The sequence below is a fragment of the Helianthus annuus genome, chromosome 2 (genome assembly GCF_002127325.2).
Source record: "Helianthus annuus cultivar XRQ/B chromosome 2, HanXRQr2.0-SUNRISE, whole genome shotgun sequence".
In the NCBI taxonomy this organism is placed as follows: domain Eukaryota; kingdom Viridiplantae; phylum Streptophyta; class Magnoliopsida; order Asterales; family Asteraceae; genus Helianthus; species Helianthus annuus.
In genome coordinates this window covers 125538814-125558854 of record NC_035434.2, presented here as the reverse complement: position 1 = coordinate 125558854, position 20041 = coordinate 125538814, and the positions used below count along the sequence as shown (strand labels likewise).

Genomic DNA, 20041 nt, shown 5'->3' with positions numbered 1-20041 from the left:
TCGCTTAACAAATGATAGAAACGAGTTATCATATCATTTAGAGTTTCATTTTCCAAAAACTGAAAAGATTCAAATTCTTTCTTCAACAAATCGTGCCGAGACTTTCGAGCAGCTGCATTTCCTTCTCCTCTAGCAACTAAGGCATCCCACAATGCTTTCGTGGTCTTGCAATATGAAAACTGATGGTAGATGTCTTTGTTGAGTGCTTGAGTAAGTGTGGCATAGGCCTTTTTCTCCAATTCATAAGCCTTCTTGTCATTTTCAAGCATGTTGGCGTAACCTTCTGAAGTGGATGCTCTACTTTCAAGACTTTCATTGAATGCATTGACAAAACACATCCAAAGGTCGGTGCTTTGTCCTTGAACATATGTGTGAAAGCGGCCTTTCCATGACGGAAAGTCGTTCATGTGGTTCAGCTTTGGTGGACGATTGTTACTGCCTGTTTCACTCTCACTAATCAGAAGATTCTGAAGACTTTGACTTTGATTGGATACCAAAGCCCATTGACATGAACTTATTGACTGTTGTTGTTTAGGTATGGCACTCGTCATATATTCAGCCATCGACATCTGTTTCAGATCTGGTTGTGGATCCGTACTCCAATCCCAAGGGCTAGTACAACTCATTTTGATCAAATATAAATACCAAACCTACACACCACAAACTGTTAAGTGCAAAAACAGATATGAACTGAAAGATACAACCTGTTCGAAAGATCAATGCTTGTTCGAATGATCAACAAGGTTCGAAAGATCCTTGTTGAGTTTCGAACAAAGACTTCGAAGGATTGACTTCGAAAGATTGACTATACGAAGGGTCCTTATCTTTCGAAGGATGACTTCGAAAGATTCTCCTTATGTTTCGAACACAGGCCTCGAAAGATGACAATTGTTCGAAGAATCAACAGTGTTCGAAGGATCACTGTTGACGGCTCGAACAATAACCTCGAAAGATAACCTTGAAAGATTCACCTAACACGAAGGATCCTTATCTTTCGTAATGAACAGTAACTCGAAGGATGTATCTATCGAAAAGATTCCTTGACTCGAAGGATAACACACTGACTTCGAAAGATGTTCGAAGGATGGTTATCTTTCGAATCTCCTTGATCGAAGGATGATCCTTCGAGCTCGAAAGTTATCTTTCGACGGCTGACACACTGACAAAAGTACTGATGGGTTGGTGAGAAAAGTGACAGGTTGGTGTACCAACTTTCGGCAGAAAGGATGGTCTGCCAACTACTTTTCACCAAACAATTTGACTTTCAAAAATTTTCCCAAAATGGCAACCTTATCCTCAAGTTCAGTCACCGGAGACAAACCGGAAGTATGGCCGGAAAGTTCAAAGTTTCACAAAAACGATTTTTATGTTACCCAAACCGACCCCGAACACTCCCGATAGGTTTAGTAGCCGTTTTTCAGTTTCAAAATGCAAGGAAACTACCAAAAACGAGTGCTAAACCAAGTGTCCAAACACACCAAAGAACTCGAACAAACCGGTTTTAAACAAGGTAAAGAGCCAAGCTCTGATACCACTTGTAGGTCCCTTTTCGCGGAGGATAACGAACCTAAACCTTGTTATACTAACCCACTAGCAAGTGCGGAATCCAAGCTAGTAGGCAAACCGGGATGAAGCAAGTAGAGAAACAAGCACACAAGATTTCACCGATTAACACCACTGTATTAATACGTATGAAGGTTCCGGTTACAAGCACAATGTTTACAAAACCAAAGATGTAAACTCTCAAGTGTGTGTGTGTGTTTCCAGCAGAATGCTCTCAAGCTCTCTATCTCTTGTCTGTGTGCATTCTTTGTGGGAGTGTCTCCCTGAAACACAACACACTGCATGGGTATATATACCCAGCCCAGGTTGTCTATCCCGAAGGATCCGATAGATGGTCCGAAGGATCATCTATCGAGGACAAGCCATTCGAAGGATGAGCAGGGACCTCGAAGGATGATCCTTCGAGGTCTAACAGTCGAACCATATCTATCGACCATCTCGAAGGATCAAGAGTATCCTTCGAGTCTATCCTTCGAGGCTATCCTTCGAGACAGACTAACATATCAAACATATGTTAACTGTTGGCCAAGTCAATCCGGAGGATGGTTGACTTGGTCAACTTACAGACTACCGAGGACATCGTTTATATACAGACCGAATACAGACAAAGTACAGACACAAGTGCACCAACACTCTCGGCATTGAGGGTTGTGCTTCCATTAGATCTGTTTCATTCCTGACAAGAGGAGGGCATAAGTTCTCCATATAATGTTTTTCTATGTTTCAAAGTTGGTCTACCTATTGAGAAAACCGTCCGTGCAGCGTCTACCTATTGAAACAACCATTCGTGCAGGACAATAATCGTTTTCTGCCACCGTCTTCTTGCGTATGGTCTCCTTGAGCTTATATTTTTCTTTAAACGAGAATGTTTGTTTGGGGAGAATTTTCTGGGGATTGTATGATAATAATGATTGAATTGCTGCTATTGAGTCTTCTCTGATTCATCTGCTACTGTTGGAACATTGATGACGGCGTGGAGTAGAAGGATCATCTGAAACCCGTTTTCCATAGCTGATGAGGATCACAACAAAATTTTTGCCCCAAGTTTACCGCATATAACTTGGAGACGAAAACGTGTTGATTAGATCCTACAGTAATGTTGTGTGATATTGCTGGAAGATACTGTGTGTTGTTCAGCCTTCACGTGGTCTTTGCCCATTGTATATATTTTTTTGTAACAATTCAGTATTAAAGTTGAAAAACAGTATACTTTTGGTGTGTACCTTATGTGTCCTAAAGAGTTACGAGGAGTCGAGGACAATATATGACACGTTACTAATACCATACAATCACGCTAGAAGCGGTTGCATCACAACATTTTTGGTTTTCGCATGTTTTTTTTTTTTGTCTGCCTACCACTAAACTACATCAATATTCACCAACAATCTCCAATTTTAACCAACCAATGAAGTGGAACGGACACTTATACAAACGTGGGTATTAGCCTACTGATGGGATCTATCCTAGTTGGTTAATGTTTGTGTAGGCATTTCGCTATCCAACGGATCTGAAGGAAAGGAAATTCAAGAAGGCACAAGAGTCGAGAAGAAAGGATGTGGTGCGCTCGTTTGGAGTACTTAAGGAAAAAAAGGTTATATTCAATCGATCATTGCGGGCTATGACCGTAAATAAGAATAGGAGTGTCGTGTATCTGTGCTTGATGTTACACAACATGATCTCGAAGGATGAGGGCCATGCAATATCATCGGTCCACATAAAAGATCCACCCATCGAGCCAGTTTTTGAAGAAAACGTCATTGTGGAGTTGCATGATGAAGACATACATTTGGTATAATCTTGTGGAACACATTGCATCTCTAGATTTACCCTACCTTCAGGAGTCGGAATTAGAATAGTTTATCTATATTTTTTTATAATTTTTTAGTTTATTTTTATTTTACAGCGTGTCACATTTTTATTTTTAATTATGTAGTAATAGTGAGGATATATATTTAGTCGCATAATGATGAATGATAATTTTTTTGGATGAGTAATTTAATAATAGTGAGGATGTTAAACGTTGACCTTACGAAGGTGGGTGGTACATTGGTAAAGGCAAAGTTTTTAAAAACACCTAGGTTGGGAAGAGGAAAGTCTTGGATTCAATTGTTCAAATTACACAGACATAACAAGAGATTAAAGAAATTATCCATTAAAAAAAAGGTAGAGTCCAAATTGTTAGATTTTTCTTGTACAAAAGCAGTTGGGGAGCTAAATGCTTATATAAAAATATGTGACCAGCATTTTTTAAATTAAAAAAAAACAAATTAAAATATTGAAAGTGTGTCTACTCTAAAATTATACAAAATACAATAATTTTTTTGTCTTATGAGAGAAGTAGTGATGTATATTTTACTATTTTGTTGCTTACGTTCAAAATAGTAAAATGATTTAACTCTAGTTTTATTCAATTTTAACAAGTTTCCGAATATAAAGTATTCATTAATTATTAGGGGCTGTTTGTTAGCCTCTGAATGGTCATTAAGAGGCTACCTCTTAATGGAACCATTAATAATTTTACCAATAAGAAGGTAGAAGAATATGACATGTGATGATTTACCATTCAGAGGTTTAACCATTCAGACTTCAGGTTACCTCTTATTCATTCAGAGGTTTTAAACCATTAAGAGGTAGCATCTGAATGGTTATTAAGAGACTACCAAACAGTCTCTAAGTATGGCGGAAATATAATACATTAAAATTCTTCGTTTTAAACTTGATCTTTTTTTAACGGCAAAACTTCTATAAAATTTATAGAAAAGGCAAAATTTGGGTCAGCAAGAAACTAAAACCCATTACATGATTATGTCCCGAACATTAAAATCACACCACCTATCCCAATCTAGATTACACAATTTTGTTCTACACCTTATCCATATGAATGAATTCTCCTTGATTTGTTCCACCGTTCTTGTGATAGTGATCGATCGGTTGTTGAAAATCTTTTCGTTTCTTGTTTTCCATATCTCCCACATGGTTGTCATGACCACCGCCTCTACGATTCTTTTCCATCCTCTCGATCCTTTCGCTTCTTTTACCATGTTGAGCATTCCATATATAGACAAACCATCTTCAGGGAAAAGGATTTTTAACCATCTGCATATATGCCACCATATGGACCTCGAGAATAAACATCGAACGATTACATGGTTTGCGTCTTCTTCATTATACCGCATCTGCTGCAGGTTTGATCAATTCTCGGTACTCCCCAATTTCTTAATGCTCGTTTTGTTGGAATTTTATCTTGAACCGCTCTCCAACAAAAGAGGTTTACTTTCGGTAATACGGCGGTACTCCAGTGCTTCCAATCTTCTGCATCATCCACCCTTGTAGCTTCAGCGATCTGTAATCTGACTTCCACGACAGAAAAGGGACCGTTCTTAGCCGTTTTCCACACCCACCCGTCCCGACCCATCCCCACATTAATACTGGATAAGAGTTCCAGAAGCGTCGCATATTGGTCTTTCTCTTCGTCATCACGTGGTTCTCGATACCATTTCCAGTTCCTAGTTCCTACTGATCGCTCCATCTTGATTTGAATAGCACTGTTGCACCATCGCCCCTTTATTCCTTGATAAAGCATATAGTTTGGGAAACCTGTAACGAAACGCGTCGCCTTCCATCCAATTATCTTGCCAGAACAGAATGTTATGTCCACACCCCACCTTTCCTATTAGATTGTCTTCAACCGATATGTTCATGTTCAAAAGAGCTGACTTAATAGCCAAAATATCCTTCCATATCCCAGCAAACTTCGGTTTTAGCGGGAAAGATTGCCTAACCACTTTATTCTCATGAATAGATCTAATGACCTTAACCCAAAAGGTCGTCGGGTGTTCTTTAAATTTCCACCACCACTTGGTGAGAAGAGCTAAATTTGTTGTGCTAATATCCCCGACCCCAAGACCCCCATGTCGCTTGGGAGCGGTTATTTTCTTCCACGCAATCCACTTATTTTTTTCTTCCCACCCTTAAAGCCCCAAACAAACCTCCTATGAATGCCCTCAAGCGTATTTGCCACTTTTGAAGGAATTTTGAATAAAGACAAATAATAGTTGGGAAGGGCTCCCAAAACGGCTTTCGCCAGTGTCACTCTCCCTGCAAAAGATAAACAATTTGCTTTCCACCTGGACAATCTGGAGTTGAACTTGTTGATTACGGCCTTCCAATGTCTTGACAACTTCATTTTTGCTCCGACTGGCAAACCCAAAAAAGTAAAGGGGAAGGAACCCACTTGACAGTTGATATTTTTGGCCATCACATTCAATTCATCCACATCAGTGCCAACCCCAAAAAGAGAGCTTTTTTCCAAATTCACCTTTAGACCCGAACACAAGTAAAAACATCTAAGAATTCGGTTTAAATTCTTGATGTTTTCCTCGGACCATTCCCCAAGAATATTACGTCGTCTGCGTAACAAAGATGAGAAACACTAGGGCCCTCGTTTGGTAATAAGATGCCCTTGAAGATCCCGGTGTTGACCGTTTTCCTCATGATTACAATAAGAGCCTCCATTACCAATAAAAAAAGGAACGGAGACATGGGATCTCCTTGACGTAGACCCCTGTAAAGTTGGAATTCCTTTGTCGGCGATCCATTGACTAGAACCGACGCTCGGCCCGATTTAAGACACGTCTTTATCCATTTTCTCCACAGCTCCGGAAAATTCATATCTTTAAGGTTGGAAAGGAGGAAATTCCAACAGAGCCAGTCGTAGGCCTTCTCAAAATCAACCTTAAAAATAAAAGTTTTCTTGTTTGATTTTTTAGCCCAGGAAATGATTTCACTTACGATTAGCGGGCCATCAAAAATCGAACGACCTTCAATGAAAGCTGACTGAGAACAAGAGACCAAATCCCCCACTATCGGTTTGAGCCGACTAGCCAATACTTTCGCAATGACCTTGTACATAGCTCTGATCAATGAAATTGGACGGAAGTCTTTGATTTGACGAGGGTCTCTAATCTTTCAGATGAGAGAAATAAAAGAGGAGTTGCATCCCGGAGGAATAGAATGATACTGAAAAAACTGATCCAGCATGTTGACAAAAAACGGTTCCAGAATGTGCCAGAAACGCTTTATGAATCGAAAAGTGAACCCGTCCGGACCCGGGGCTTTGTCGCCACCACAATCCCATACCGCTCTCTTCACCTCCTCCGCTGAGAATCTCGTAACCAGACGTGCACTTTGGGAATCTGAAAGCTTCTTGAACTCGGCATTGGAAATATACAGCCTTTTAGCACATTTTTCAGCAAACTGTTTCTTGAAGAACGGCATAATTTTCTTCTTAATTAACGTGGGATCCATTCTAACGACCCCATCTATCTCAAAAGAATTAATCCGATTATTGGCCACCTTAATGTTTACGAACTTGTGAAAAAAATGTGGAGTTCTCGTCGCCAAGCTTAACCCAATTGAACCTTGCCTTCTGAATCAGATCTGCCACCTTATTTTTCTCATAACGCTTAATCTGAAGACGACAGTTAGCTCTTTTTACTTTTTCCTCCTTGCAAAAGGGCCTGACAACCGCAATATTTTCTAGTTCCTTTGCTTCTCTGTTTGTTTCTCTACTGATCTTTTGCTCCTGAATTTTCCCCTACAATCTCCATTTTTTAATGTTATTTTTGAGAGACCTAAACAAATCTGACAATGCCGTGAAGCAATCTGTATTCGAAGAATTTGCCATCACAGACTTCAAAACTATTCCCCCTAGACCCTCCTTATCTAGCCAACTATTGAAAAATCAGAAAGGTGTTGCTCCAAAATCTATCTGAGAGCAAGATAAGAGCAAAGGAGCATGATCAGACAGATATCTAGATAAAGCAACAAACCTGGCATACGGCCAATTCTCCATAAATACGTCGCATACGAGTGCCCTATCGATCTTGCTCAGGCTGGAGCCATCTTCCGGCATGAACGTAAATCTGCAACCCCCCATAGGGTACTCATTTAGGCCTGCCTGATTGATAAAATCATTAAAGACAGAAGCCCCTTTATGATCAAATCTGGAATATAGGCGGTCGTCTATATCCCAGACCTCGTTTAAGTCCCCGATGAAGATCCATGCCCCGTTAAGATTATTTCTAAGCTCGAGCAAAACCCTCCAGATGTCTCTTTTTTTAGATTGGTCGTTGAACGCATACACATTTGCAACATTTAAGGTGATCCCCGATGCCACATGCCGGCCAGAAACCACAATTACTGAGTCGTGTTTGATGATGTTATTCACCAGGAGTTCAGACGGATTCCAAACCGACAGTAACCCCCCGGATCTCCCAAGAGCGTTGACACAAACATTACCCGCAGGTCTGTTCCCCCAAAATCGGCGGACGCCTGTCTCTCCTAAATCAGACTTCTGAGTTTCCTGTAGGCAAAGGAAAGAAACCCTATGGTCTCTTACCCTTTTATTGACCCAGTTGGCTTTATCCAACCCGTCGGCCCCCCTGATATTAATGGCTAAATAATTCATGGAAGTTTGTTTGAACCCGATTCACCCTCTACCAGAGATCTCACCTGTCTCTGAAAATTATCCAAGCAAATACCCAGTTTCTTACCGATTTCCAATGTAGCGGCTGTCTCCTTTCTGCAATCGACCAAATATGAATCCTCGTGAGACTCCGCCACTTCTTTAAACGCCAAATTTAAATCGAAATCCTTCATCCTCTTCCCTATCGGCCCTGAGGTTTCATCTGGTCTTAATCTCTGTTTCTTGGAAGAAAGGCAATTAGAGGGGATAAACGTAGGAGAAGTTCCTTTCTTCCTCTTTTTTAACGTCTGTCTAGAATTTTCTCTAATAATCTCAATTAAGTTAAAAGGGTCACTATTATAATCCGGGCCCACCTCTACCGCCTCTACTACCTTTTGCCCCTTTATGGATACTGGTGGGCCTTTTACCTTATTGGGCCTCCTATTTTCTTTACCCTGGACCGCCGAAAAGAAAAAGACTTCTTTTGGCCCACTACCATTAATGGATGTCCTGGGACAGAGAATATTCTCCTCGTGAATTGGACAGTCATTTTCTCTGCCACCCTCCTGTTGCATGGTCGGAGGAACTACGAGACTATTGGGAGCCTCACTAACCTCTTCACCTTCCTTGAGACCTTTTGTATTCCGACAATCTGGGGCCAACGTCGGACCGTCTCCGGCCATCGATTCCGCCGGAATCTCTTCCACCTCATCATAGATATGGACAAAATCCGGGACCGAGTCTTCCACCAACTCTTGAATCCAGACTTTGAATGAGACCTTTCCACATGACACACTAATCCCCTCTGAAATCAACGAACCCGAATGAACAAGAACACCCACCCTATCGGATGCAAGTGTCCCATCTAGACATGAAGCAACAGACTCATTCACCACCCTGCCGAAACTATTGTCAATCTCATTGAAAACCTTAGCATTCTAGAATTGGATAGGGACCCCCCGAGATAGATAACCAAGCAATCCTTTGGAAAGCTAGATCTCGTCCATCCCACACCACAAGCGAACCAAACCACCTAGACCAGGTGTCCTTGAACTCAAGCAAGTACTTCGAAGCTGCCTCATCCGATTGGAACGATAGAAGTACCCTCACGCCTCCCATGTAACGGACCTCTGCACCCCCTAACTTCCCATGCAGCTTTTCCTTAACAAGGGAGTTAAGAGCTGCCACGTTGAAAGCCTCACCCACCAAAGATTTCCTTCCCCATTGGTTTACAATCATACAATTCTCCAGATCCACATGCACCGATTTCATATCAACAGGTCGATCTCTCTTGATACCCAAGAGAGCATCCTTAAATGGAGCCATGTTAGCCCCACTCGCATATGGACCAGCCAGCTTGTCTGGCCTAATCCCATTCTCTACTTGTTTAGGGCGTTGAACCTCCACCTCTTTGTACTCCATAGATCTGGATTTAGAACCATCTTTCTGAAATTTAGCTACATTAACACCCAACACAGCTCCGTCAATCCTAACTTTAGCCAGCTCCAGCAACCAATCACGTGTCTTGACAATGTTTCTGAGGCGAATGAATCCGAACCTATTCCTATATCCATCCTTTTTAAAAGGAACATATGCATTGGCAAGGTTGTGAAAGATACAAAACGCATCCCATAGCCAGTCGAAGTCACAGCCAGACGGCAGGTTTGAGATATAGAAAGTGGTTTTTCTTCTAAGATCTTCCTCTCAGAGTCTTCTCTTTGCATCTAACTTCTTCTGCCTTTCGAATTTATACTCTCCCCACGGACCGTCATCCCAGTAACCATTCTTAGCAATCTTCTCTTGTTCTTTCTGTTTTTGTCTCCATAGGTCTTCAATGTTATCGAAGTAATCCCCCCATGGGTCTCCTCTACCACGTCTAAACTTTCCTTGATTCCCCATTCCTTCGCCGGTCCCTTTATATTTCCTGTCCCCAGCCTTCTCCACGATAGAATGCCCCTCCCACTTTACTTTCACTAAGACCAAGCACGAAAACACACCTAAAACAGGCAAAACCAATCTCAGCTAACAAAACTCGTTATGTGGGAAGCAAAGAAGTCTCCGCACAATCTCAGGCTGTTATACCGGAACGGAAAGAGACTGATTAGGATTCCGCCACACGCCTAAAATAGACACGCCCGATTCCAGCTAACAAACTCGATATGTGGGAAGCAAGGAAGCCTCCTGACAATCTCAGATTGTTTTACCGGAATGGACAAAGCCTGATTAGGGTTCCTATCTCACAGGATTCGCCGGAAAAAACAAGAGGAAGATGAACGGACCTCACCCTTTCTCTCTCTCTTGGACAATTAAACATAGATGGAATGAGAATTTTTTAAACTTGATGGTCATATGTTTGGTACCACAAAGTGACAAAGGAAGTTAAAGGATCATGTTTAAGGTTCAAGGTTTATTTTCATGACATTATTTGTCACACCCCGATTTTCGGTTTATGCGGAAGCGTATGGCGAGATGTGACGAGAGCGGAAATCGTTACAATCAATCGAGTAAACATATATTTGAAACATAAAAGATGTTTGATGCGTGTATAGTGTAATATGTTTTAGGTATATATTTTAAGCCCTTTTTACACTTTCTTTAGCCGAATTTTAAATTTATAAAAAACACGATATTTACTAACACTAAACACACATATGGGCAAGTGCACCCATCGTGGACGTAGTATAGTGTTGGTAAGATACCGAGGTCGTCCAAGGACACAAGAGCTTTTAGTACCGGTTTATCCTCAACGTCTAATCAAATCAAAATGTTAGAAAAAGGTTTTAAACTAAGAAAATAAAACCAACTAAATGGTGAAAAATAAAAATAAAATAAAAACAGATAGACAAGATGAATCACTTGGATCCGACTCGTGTATTAGTATAACCTTTGATTATTTTCGCACTTTTGCACTTGTTTAAGAGATTATCTTAGTTATTGTAGTTGACCCCTCTTTTGAAGGCGACGTTACCATCATAATTGTAATTCGGCTGGGCACGGCCCCGTGTCCGTCTGACACTCTCTCTCTTCATTAATTGTAATTCGCAATTACAATACATGCACCTGCAGGAAGCTGACCACGGCCCCGTGTCCGCTGGGCACGGCCCCGTGTCGGCTGGGCACGGCCCCGTGTCCGCTGGGCACGGCCCCGTGTCCGCTGGGCACGGCCCCGTGTCCGCTGGGCACGGCCCCGTGTCCGCTGGGCACGGCCCCGTGGTGGGCAATAGAAGCTTCTACCACTTTGTCTTTTGTGCCAGGGCTGACCATCCTGGACACGGCCCCGTGTTGAGCTGGACACGCACCGTGTTGAGCTGGACACGCCCCGTGCTGAGCTGGGCACACCCCGTGTTCAGCTGGGCACAGCCCCATGCTCAGCTTTCTTCTTGTTTTTGCTTTGGGAGATGCTGTCGAGGAGTTGGGCATGCCACGTCTCTTCCTTTTCTTTGTATTTATGTTGGATTTGGTTGCATTTTTGCTTCTTTTGTTCATTTAAGCTCTTTTAACCCTGAAAATACAAAAGGAAGACAAAAGCACACTTTTTCCAACATTAGTACTTAAAAAGGGTTAGTTTTATGCCTCATTTGATGTAATTTATATGTTGCATTTTACACACATCAAATACCCCCACACTTGAATCTTTGCTTGTCCTCAAGCAAAACTCTTTAATATGTGGCTTACACTCCCAAATGGAATGGGTAGAAGAGAAGGTTTTGGGCTTGTCTTGAGTGTCGGGAATCCAAGATCTTTATTGGGTTTTATTTTTATACTATTTACAATCATATTCATTATGATTTATTTAGAACGTTTCATATGATAAATTACTTATTAGCGCATAACATGCTTTTTTAAAATTTCATTTATATACAAGTTCACATACCTCACGGGGGATCACTCAACACTCGGCCGAAGGTGTATTTTTAGTGAATCACTCGAGAGCAGCATGGAACTTACTCCTACCATAGGCTTGCCAAGCAATCAATCCTCATCCTTTTTAACTATATACCTTTGTAAATATTTAAGAGAACTTTTTTTTGGGTGAAGGGTTAGGCTTGGGCTAAAGGCGGGTGGTTGGGTTAGTGGTTAGTAAAAGGGCGAAAAGCGAAAAAAGCGTCGGTTTTCGTAAGACTTTTTTTTTGACTTTTTATTTTAATGAAACAATTTTTCAAACAAAGTTCTTTTTGATAACCTTGTTTGTTTATTTCTTTTGGCTTCATTATTATCATCATTTTTCTCTCTTTTTTTATAAGAAAAACCGTGCTTTGTTACTAAAATAAAGGGTTTAAAATGAAAAAGGGGTTTTGGTGGGAAAAAGGGTGTTTGTTTTGGGTTAAGAAATGAAAAGGTTTAGGCTCAAAGGGGTTAACTAAGGGGATTTTGGGTAGGTGGTAAAAAAAAAGAAAAATAATTGAGGGGTTAGTCCTAATGCCTCCATCATTTACTTACTCGGGTTTAAGTTGGTAAGGACCGGGAATGTATCGTCGTGGCAAGTTCTAGAGTTGTAAGAAACCAAGCGGCTATTCACACAAGAAACGAAAAATGACCATTTAATCTAAAGATGTGTAGTTGTATGCTCAATAAAGGCTCAAAACTCACTTATTGTGGGAATGGGTTTATAATGTGATCAAGTATATATAATTAAATTTTAACTAGATTTGTCATGCCTTTTCATAATTTTCTTATGTTGGTTCTTTTTATCACGACGCTATCGTTTGTAAATTTGTAAAAATATAACCTTTTTAGAACTTGTTATTCCCAAATTAAACCAAGACAAGTAAAAAAAATGAAAAGTTTTGAAAAAATTTGGGGTGATTAGCGGTTCCAATAGAGTTTTTGTAAGGCTTGTTAATAGGACTTGCAAAATTCAAGGTTTTAGCAACCCCCCCCCCCACACACACACACTTAAATTACACATTGTCCTCAATGTGTCCCAAAAATAAGTTTTTTTGGTTGATTAAAATGTGTAAAAGTGGGTTAAAAACAAGATTTTATGGTACTGGGTAGCTGAACACGGGGTGGTGTTGGCTGAGCACGGCCCCGTGTCCAGACTGCCAGTACCAAGAGTAAACAAAAAGCTGGGCACGGGGACGTGTTCAGTGAGCACGGCCCCGTGTCCAGTTACCTGAACTGGGCATTTTCTGCAGAACCTTGGGCACGGGGCGTGTTGGGTGAGCACGGCCCCGCGCTGAACTTGCTGTAATGAAGAAAAATTGTCGAGAGGCTCTGTTTTTGTGCATGGGGTATTGGTTCAAGCTTCCCTTAGTATCCTTCACCATCCCGAGTGTGTTTTATTTTTGAAAAGTTAAATTAAACTAGAAAACATAAAAGTTAATCTAAACTAAAACTAAGGATAGTTCCGCGGAATGCCTCCGTGGTGCGCCATGTTTATAAGGGTCCTTGGCTAGACCCTCCTTATCGGGTGGTTCTGGCTCATCTTCAATTAGGGGGTCGTCATTGCCGATTGGGTATTTCATTGATCGTTCAAGGTCGACACATCTTTTGAAGGCCCCTAATTGAATGGATAGATTATTGTACTTCCGGTTTTTCAAAGCTTCGTGTGTTTTTACAAAAGATCGTCCCGACACTAGAGGAGCGTCATCAAGGATGACAAAGTCTGTTGGGATTACCATTTGATTTGTTTGGACCAAGACATCCTCAACTATACCGATTGATTTTATTATTTTCCGATTAGATAGAAAAATGGGTATTTGAAGTGGAGAAAAATCACTAATACTTAATTTTTCGAAAATGTAATTAGGCATTATGTTAACACAAAGATCTTTATCAATGGTGATATTACTAATAAAGGAATTTTGAAAGAAACATGGAACCGGTGTAATGTTAATTTCAAAAGGGTCTTCTTTTATTAGCGAAGTTTGATCATTAGTTAACTTAACACTAACCATTTCTTCGATTTTAGTGTTAGTGTTTAGCTCTTTTAAAAACTTAGCATGAGTTGGTACTAAACAAGAGATTAATTTCTTCAAAATTAGACTCTTCTTGGATTTTAACATTATCGGCCTCACCTTTTTTGTTGTTTAGCTCATGTGTCGGTTTTTCACTTATTTGTTCTTCCATTTTTAACTCTTCAACTATCGTTTCTTTATTTAATTCTTTTCTTGCGCGGGACTCCTCTTCCCTTGCGCGAGATTCTTTTATGTAACGTTCGATAGTTTTAAGTTTTTCTATTATCCTATCGGCTATGTCAGTGATAGAGTAAGGATCGGGATCCTCAAAGCTTGAATCCGGTTGTTCGATCATTGGCTCCTCATAGTACCCATATGAAGTAGATGGTTCATACCATTGTTCTTCATTGTAAGTATATGATGGATAAGGGTCGTAATTTTGTTCTTCATAGTACTCATATGAGGTGGGTTGTTCACGCCATAGTTCCTCATAATAAGTATATGAAGGTGGTGGCTCATATCTTGAGTTCACAAAGTATGAGTATGAAGGCTCATACCTTGGTTCCTCAAAATATGAGTATGAGGGAGAAGGTTCATACCTTTGGTCTTCATAGGACGTGTATGAAGTCGATGGCTCGTACCTGGGTTCCTCATAATAATTGTATGAAGTGGATGGTTGAAATAAGTTACAATATTGTACCGAGTGCGGGTTACCAAAATTAGTGCAATAGTTTCCCATGTAATCATCCTCCTCATAGGTGTAGTTGTAGCCTCCTGAGTATTGATCCATAGGGATCACTCAACAGACCACAACAGAGTCTCGAGACCAGAAAACAAAAATAAAGACGGAAACAGAGGCTGGACACGGCCCCGTGTTCAGTGGACACGGCCCCGTGTTCAGGGTCTGTATCTGGGCGTTTTAATTAAGGTCACTGGTCTCGTTGAGCATGGGGGCGTGTTCAGTGAGCACGGCCCTGTGTTCAGACTCTGTATCTGGGTATCTAACTAAAAATATGCAGCACGGGGGCGTGTTCAGTGAGCACGGCCCCGTGTTCAGACTACTGTAAATGCAAACTAAACTAAAATGCAAAAAAAATGTGCGCGCATTTTTAAAAAGGTTTTGAAAAATAGATTAGGCTGTCGATTTTAAGCTTTCTTAAAATCCTTGTGTCCCAGGCAACTGCGCCAAAAACCTGATGCGTGTATAGTGTAAAATGTTTTAGGTATATATTTTAAGCCCTTTTTACACTTTCTTTAGCCAAATTTTAAATTTATAAAACACGATATTTACTAACACTAAACACACATATGGGTAAGTGCACCCATCGTGGACGTAGTATAGTGTTGGTTAGATACCGAGGTCGTCCAAGGACACAAGAGCTTTTAGTACCGGTTTATCCTCAACGTCTAATCAAATCAAAATGTTAGAAAAATGTTTTAAACTAAGAAAATAAAACTAACTAAATGCTGAAAAATAAAAATAAAATAAAAACAGATAGACAAGATGAATCACTTGGATCCGACTCGTGTATTAGTATAACCTTTGATTATTTTCGCACTTTTGCACTTGTTTAAGAGATTATCTTAGTTATTGTAGTAGGCCCCTCTTTTGAAGGCGACGTTACCCTCGACCCAGTAGTTTGAGTCAGCAAGGATACAATCCTAAAGGGTCGGATTATTGAAAGATAATTAATTAAGTTATTAATGCAAATTATAGTAGGCCCCTCTTTTGGAGGTGACGTTACCCTCGACTAAGTAGTCTGAGTCAGCAGGGATACAGTCCTAAATAGCCGGGTTATAGTATTAATTGTAGTTTAACTTATGAGGGGATCAAAGAGTTTGGACCCCCGCCATCCAATACCTTTGGGTATTGAAGGAGGTCCTACTAAATTTGACCCAGGTCCCTTGCAGGACCTCTAAACGCTGAACAAGGGCAAGACTCTTACCAAACCGTTCCCTTAACCCCCGACCAGGTAGCCAACATACCTCCATATAGACCGTGGAGATATGAATGGTGAAAATCTTTTATTTTATATAGACAGTAAAATAATGCCAAGACACCACGGACAAACGATAAGGAAGAATCACCTTCAACATAAGAAACTAGTTAATAAAGTCATTAATACAAAACCAATTAAGAAGTGCAAAAGATTAAAAATAAAAAGTATTATACTAAACACTTGTCTTCACCAAGTGATGTAAGAGACTTAGGCAAACATGACCTTGATTGTCAAGAACTCTTACGATCAATCTTGGATCCCGAGACGACTCACACACTCTATGATGGACAATGGATGGTGGTGGATGATGGTGTTGTGATGGTGGTGGGTGGTGGATAAAGTGTGAGAGAGGTGGTGTGCCAAGGGATCAGTTGAAATGGCTCCAAGCACTTCTATTTATAGGCTAAACAGAAGCCTGGGCACGGCCCATGTCCGTCTGACACTCTCTCTCTTCATTAATTGTAATTCACAATTACAATACATGCGCCTGCAGGAAGCTGACCACGGCCCCGTGTCCGCTGGGCACGGCCCCGTGGTGGGCAATAGAAGCGTTTACCACTTTCTCTTTTGTGCCAGGGCTGACCATCCTTGACACGGCCCCGTGTTGAGCTGGACACGCCCCGTGTTGAGCTGGACACGCCCCGTTCTGAGCTGGGCACACCCCGTGTTCAGCTGGGCACAGCCCCATGCTCAGCTTTCTTCTTGTTTTTGCTTTGGGAGATGCTGTCGAGGAGTCGGGCATGCCACGTTTCTTCCTTTTCTTTGTATTTATGTTGGATTTGGCTGCATTTTTGCTTCTTTTGTTCATTTAAGCTCTTTTAACCCTGAAAATACAAAAGGAAGACAAAAGCACACTTTTTCCAACATTAGTACTTAAAAAGGGTTAGTTTTATGCCTTATTTGATGTAATTTATATGTTGCATTTTACACACATCAATGTTCATCCATACATTTGATTCGAAACCATAATTTACATTACATATGTCTTGATTGAAATTTGAAATAACAACAACTTTAACTACATTATTCAAAGTTCAATACGTAATAACCGAAGACGGATGACATCACAAAAGCTTGCGTTCTTGATAACCACTTGAACATATTTTTTCAAAGCCGTCCACTAATCTCCTGTAATACATGTTAATTTTGAAAACGTCAACAAAAGTTGAGTGAATTCATGTTATTTTGTTTTTTGCATCAAAAGAGTCTCCAAAACATTTGAAGTAATAAAATTCGTTTTTGTATAGTATGATAAAAAAAAATTGTATGATCATTAGTGTGTTGCAAGGACACTAATATGTATACCAGAATAGGAGGCAACCAAACCTTGACAAATTATCGTGTGTGTCAACGACACTAGTTTGGACACAAAGACACTCTTAACGATCGTGGTTATCGTTGTCGTTAAGAGTGGGGCTTGCCAAAACCCAAATAGATCTATCCGATTGTTCCTCGGTACTTGTTTATTCATTCATGGCCCCTTTATTTTAAACACCTATCCGCATGTGATCAAAATTGTTTTATCGTATCATCATACTATTCGTAACATGTATACATCCCCGAAAGTTTAAACCCATAAACAATCAAAGTAAAAGGGGAAACATGAACTCACAGATTTGCGTTCTGTGCAAATCCCTATTCGATTCCTTGTTCGTCGTTAGTTTCTTGACCTACAAGTGCTCTAATCTCGTTAGACACTTAGGTTTGTTTTTGTGTATCATACAAATATTTTATCTTGTAATTTTTTGTGTTTTCGTATATATATAACTTCCTTGTATATATATTTATTGTATTTGATTTGTGTTTGAATGGGCTTAATTTAAATTTTAGAGTTTAAGTCTAGTATTTGGTGCATATGGGCTTAGCCCAAATAACTTTGTTTAAAATGGGTCAAGCCCAAATTAATTTGTAGGAGTGGGCCTTAGCCCGAAAACATTTTATAAAAGTGGGTCTAGCCCAGTTTAGTTTATAGTTGTGGACTTAGGCCAAATAATTTGTGTAAGAATGGGCCTAGCACAAATTGTTTTCTACAAAAATATCTCTTCCATGATAATTTGTAAAGATTGGGTTTTTAGCCCAAGTATTTTGTAAAGTGGGCTTTAGCCCAAATTTTACTAAAAATATATATTTAGTCCATTGTTTTGTAAAAGTGGGCCTAGCCCAAATTTTTATTTATGAGAAATGGGCATTAGCCCAATTTTAATTTATGGACTACTATTAAAATATGAAATTTTGGGCTAGTAAAAAATAATAATAGCAATACTTGTATTTTTATAAAAATCTGATTTTTATAAAAATCATTACTTATGCCATAGTTGAATCTTTTTAGTGCATAAACTTGTATGACGGCTCGTATTTTGTTATAGTCGTTTACTACTTGTCGGTTTGATTTATTCATATTGTTTGTCCCGTTTGTGTCGTCCATCTCGTTTTAACCATTTGTTTCGTTTGTGCCATTTTAGTTTGTCCAAGAGTCCATATTGTCCATTAGTGTCCGAATTTGTCCATTTGTGTTTTTGTGTCCAACGATGGACTTTTTATTTCATTTTTCATATATATTTTTTTTGTAATTTTTATGGATGTGTATCAATTTTTGCATTTGTTCTTACTTGAAATAAAATATGATGTACACATCAAAAATATATATATATACTTATGATACTTGATGAATATTTTTGTAAGTACACATTTTATCCAAAAATATATACTTGTCATTTTTATTTAGAAATCTTTTTATAAAACATGGATTTATGTCCTTGTCCAAAATTTGTTTAACCATGTTCAAAGAGCTCAAGTAGTTGTTTTAGTTACATACTTCTTTGTTTAACAACTTTTAGAACATAACAAAATTTATAAAAATTTTGCCATAGTTTTGTTTGAAATATGGATTTTTCCCCAAGGTTATACAAAACTTGTTTTCAATTTATTTCAATACAAAACATCATCAAGTATCAATATCTATCCGAATTTGTCAACAAAAGTAGCATGGACATGATGTTGTTCTTAATTTCCCAAAAAGGAAACTTTATTCCTTATTTTTGTCAAAAATTTATAGAACAAGATTTTATGAAAAACTCTTGTTTTAGATGTCTTACAAGGTCATTTGAAGCATAAATATGTGTTCAAAATGTTTACTACTAACATATTTCTTGCTTTTGATTCTTTCCAGAAATGGAAACTTTATTCAAGAAATTCTTCAAAAATTTATTTTCTTGATTTTAAATGTTTTTTCACATTTTACTAGCATGCATGTTTATCAAAAAATCATGTTCATCACTTTGTTGATGAATCTTGGTTGATCTTACATGCATGTATGTAGATCATATTTTTGAGTAAAAATAACCAAGATTCATGTTTATTAGACTAGATTTCTCCAAGTTCATCTCATAATCATAGAAAAATGACAGTTAAAAATAATGATTTTTAGTTGTTTCTTGTTGTTTTTCATGTGGGTTTATGATGAACTTGTAAAAGAAATAAAAAATAAAAGTGAAGCTAGTATGATGTTCTTACAAATTTTGCAAGATATAAAGATGATGGTAAGAAATCTTGTTGATCCAAAGCTTCAAGTTCTACCAAAAAGGCTCCTAATAGCTTTTCTAAACACCCTTGTAGCTTGTTTCATCCATGGACCTCCATAAGTGTATGAATTCTTGAGTTTTTGAAGATTGAAATGAAAGTGTTGTAGGGTGTTTTGGTTTGAACGATTTTAGAGAGAGAGAGAGAGAGATAAGAAGTTGGATGGTTTTGATGGTTTTTGGAAAATGGTATAAAGGATGGAGTATAAAGGAAGATTACTTGGATTTTGTATGAACACTAATCATGCATTTCTTGTTCCAACACACCATTTGAGAATAAGAAAGTTATTAAAGAAGTAGATTTGAGGAAGAATGTCGATCTTAGACATAGATCGCGTCTGAAGTGGGCTTTAGATAGGGATGAAAATTCCAAATTTTTTCATGCTATGGTGAATTATAGAAAAGCCGTTAACTCGATTCACGGTCTTACCATTAATGGTGAATGGTGCACCAAACCTTAGATAATAAAGAAACAAGTTCTCACGTTCTTCCGAGACAAGTTTAAAGAGAGTGTTCCCAATAGACCGAAGTTGG

At 39.2% G+C, this 20041-nt stretch overlaps 1 protein-coding gene and 1 long non-coding RNA gene across 2 annotated transcripts; both read right to left on the bottom strand.

Moving 5' to 3' along the window:
* Window positions 1-6531: 6531 nt before the first annotated feature.
* LOC110894988 lies at window positions 6532-8032 on the bottom strand. Its single transcript, XM_022142252.1, has 4 exons — window positions 7395-8032; window positions 7217-7295; window positions 6989-7159; window positions 6532-6918 (listed from the first exon to the last, which is right to left on the bottom strand). The coding sequence occupies exons 1-4, from the start codon at window positions 8030-8032 to the stop codon at window positions 6532-6534; spliced, it is 1275 nt and encodes a 424-aa protein (XP_021997944.1).
* Window positions 8033-16876: 8844 nt separating this feature from the next.
* On the bottom strand, window positions 16877-19680 carry LOC110905155. The gene is made up of 3 exons (XR_002572935.2): window positions 19443-19680; window positions 17542-17599; window positions 16877-17057 (listed from the first exon to the last, which is right to left on the bottom strand). It is a non-coding gene; the product is annotated as an uncharacterized LOC110905155 (long non-coding RNA).
* Between the last annotated feature and the right edge of the window lie 361 nt (window positions 19681-20041).

Coding starts and splice junctions, on each gene's coding strand:
- LOC110894988 (XM_022142252.1), bottom strand. CDS start 8,032: ATGAATTATTTAGCCATTAATATCAGGGGGGCCGACGGGTTGGATAAA. Junction 7,160..7,216: donor CGAATACAGATTGCTTCACG/GCATTGTCAGAT, acceptor TGGAGATTGTAG/GGGAAAATTCAGGAGCAAAA. Junction 6,919..6,988: donor TGGCAGATCTGATTCAGAAG/GCAAGGTTCAAT, acceptor GTAAACATTAAG/GTGGCCAATAATCGGATTAA.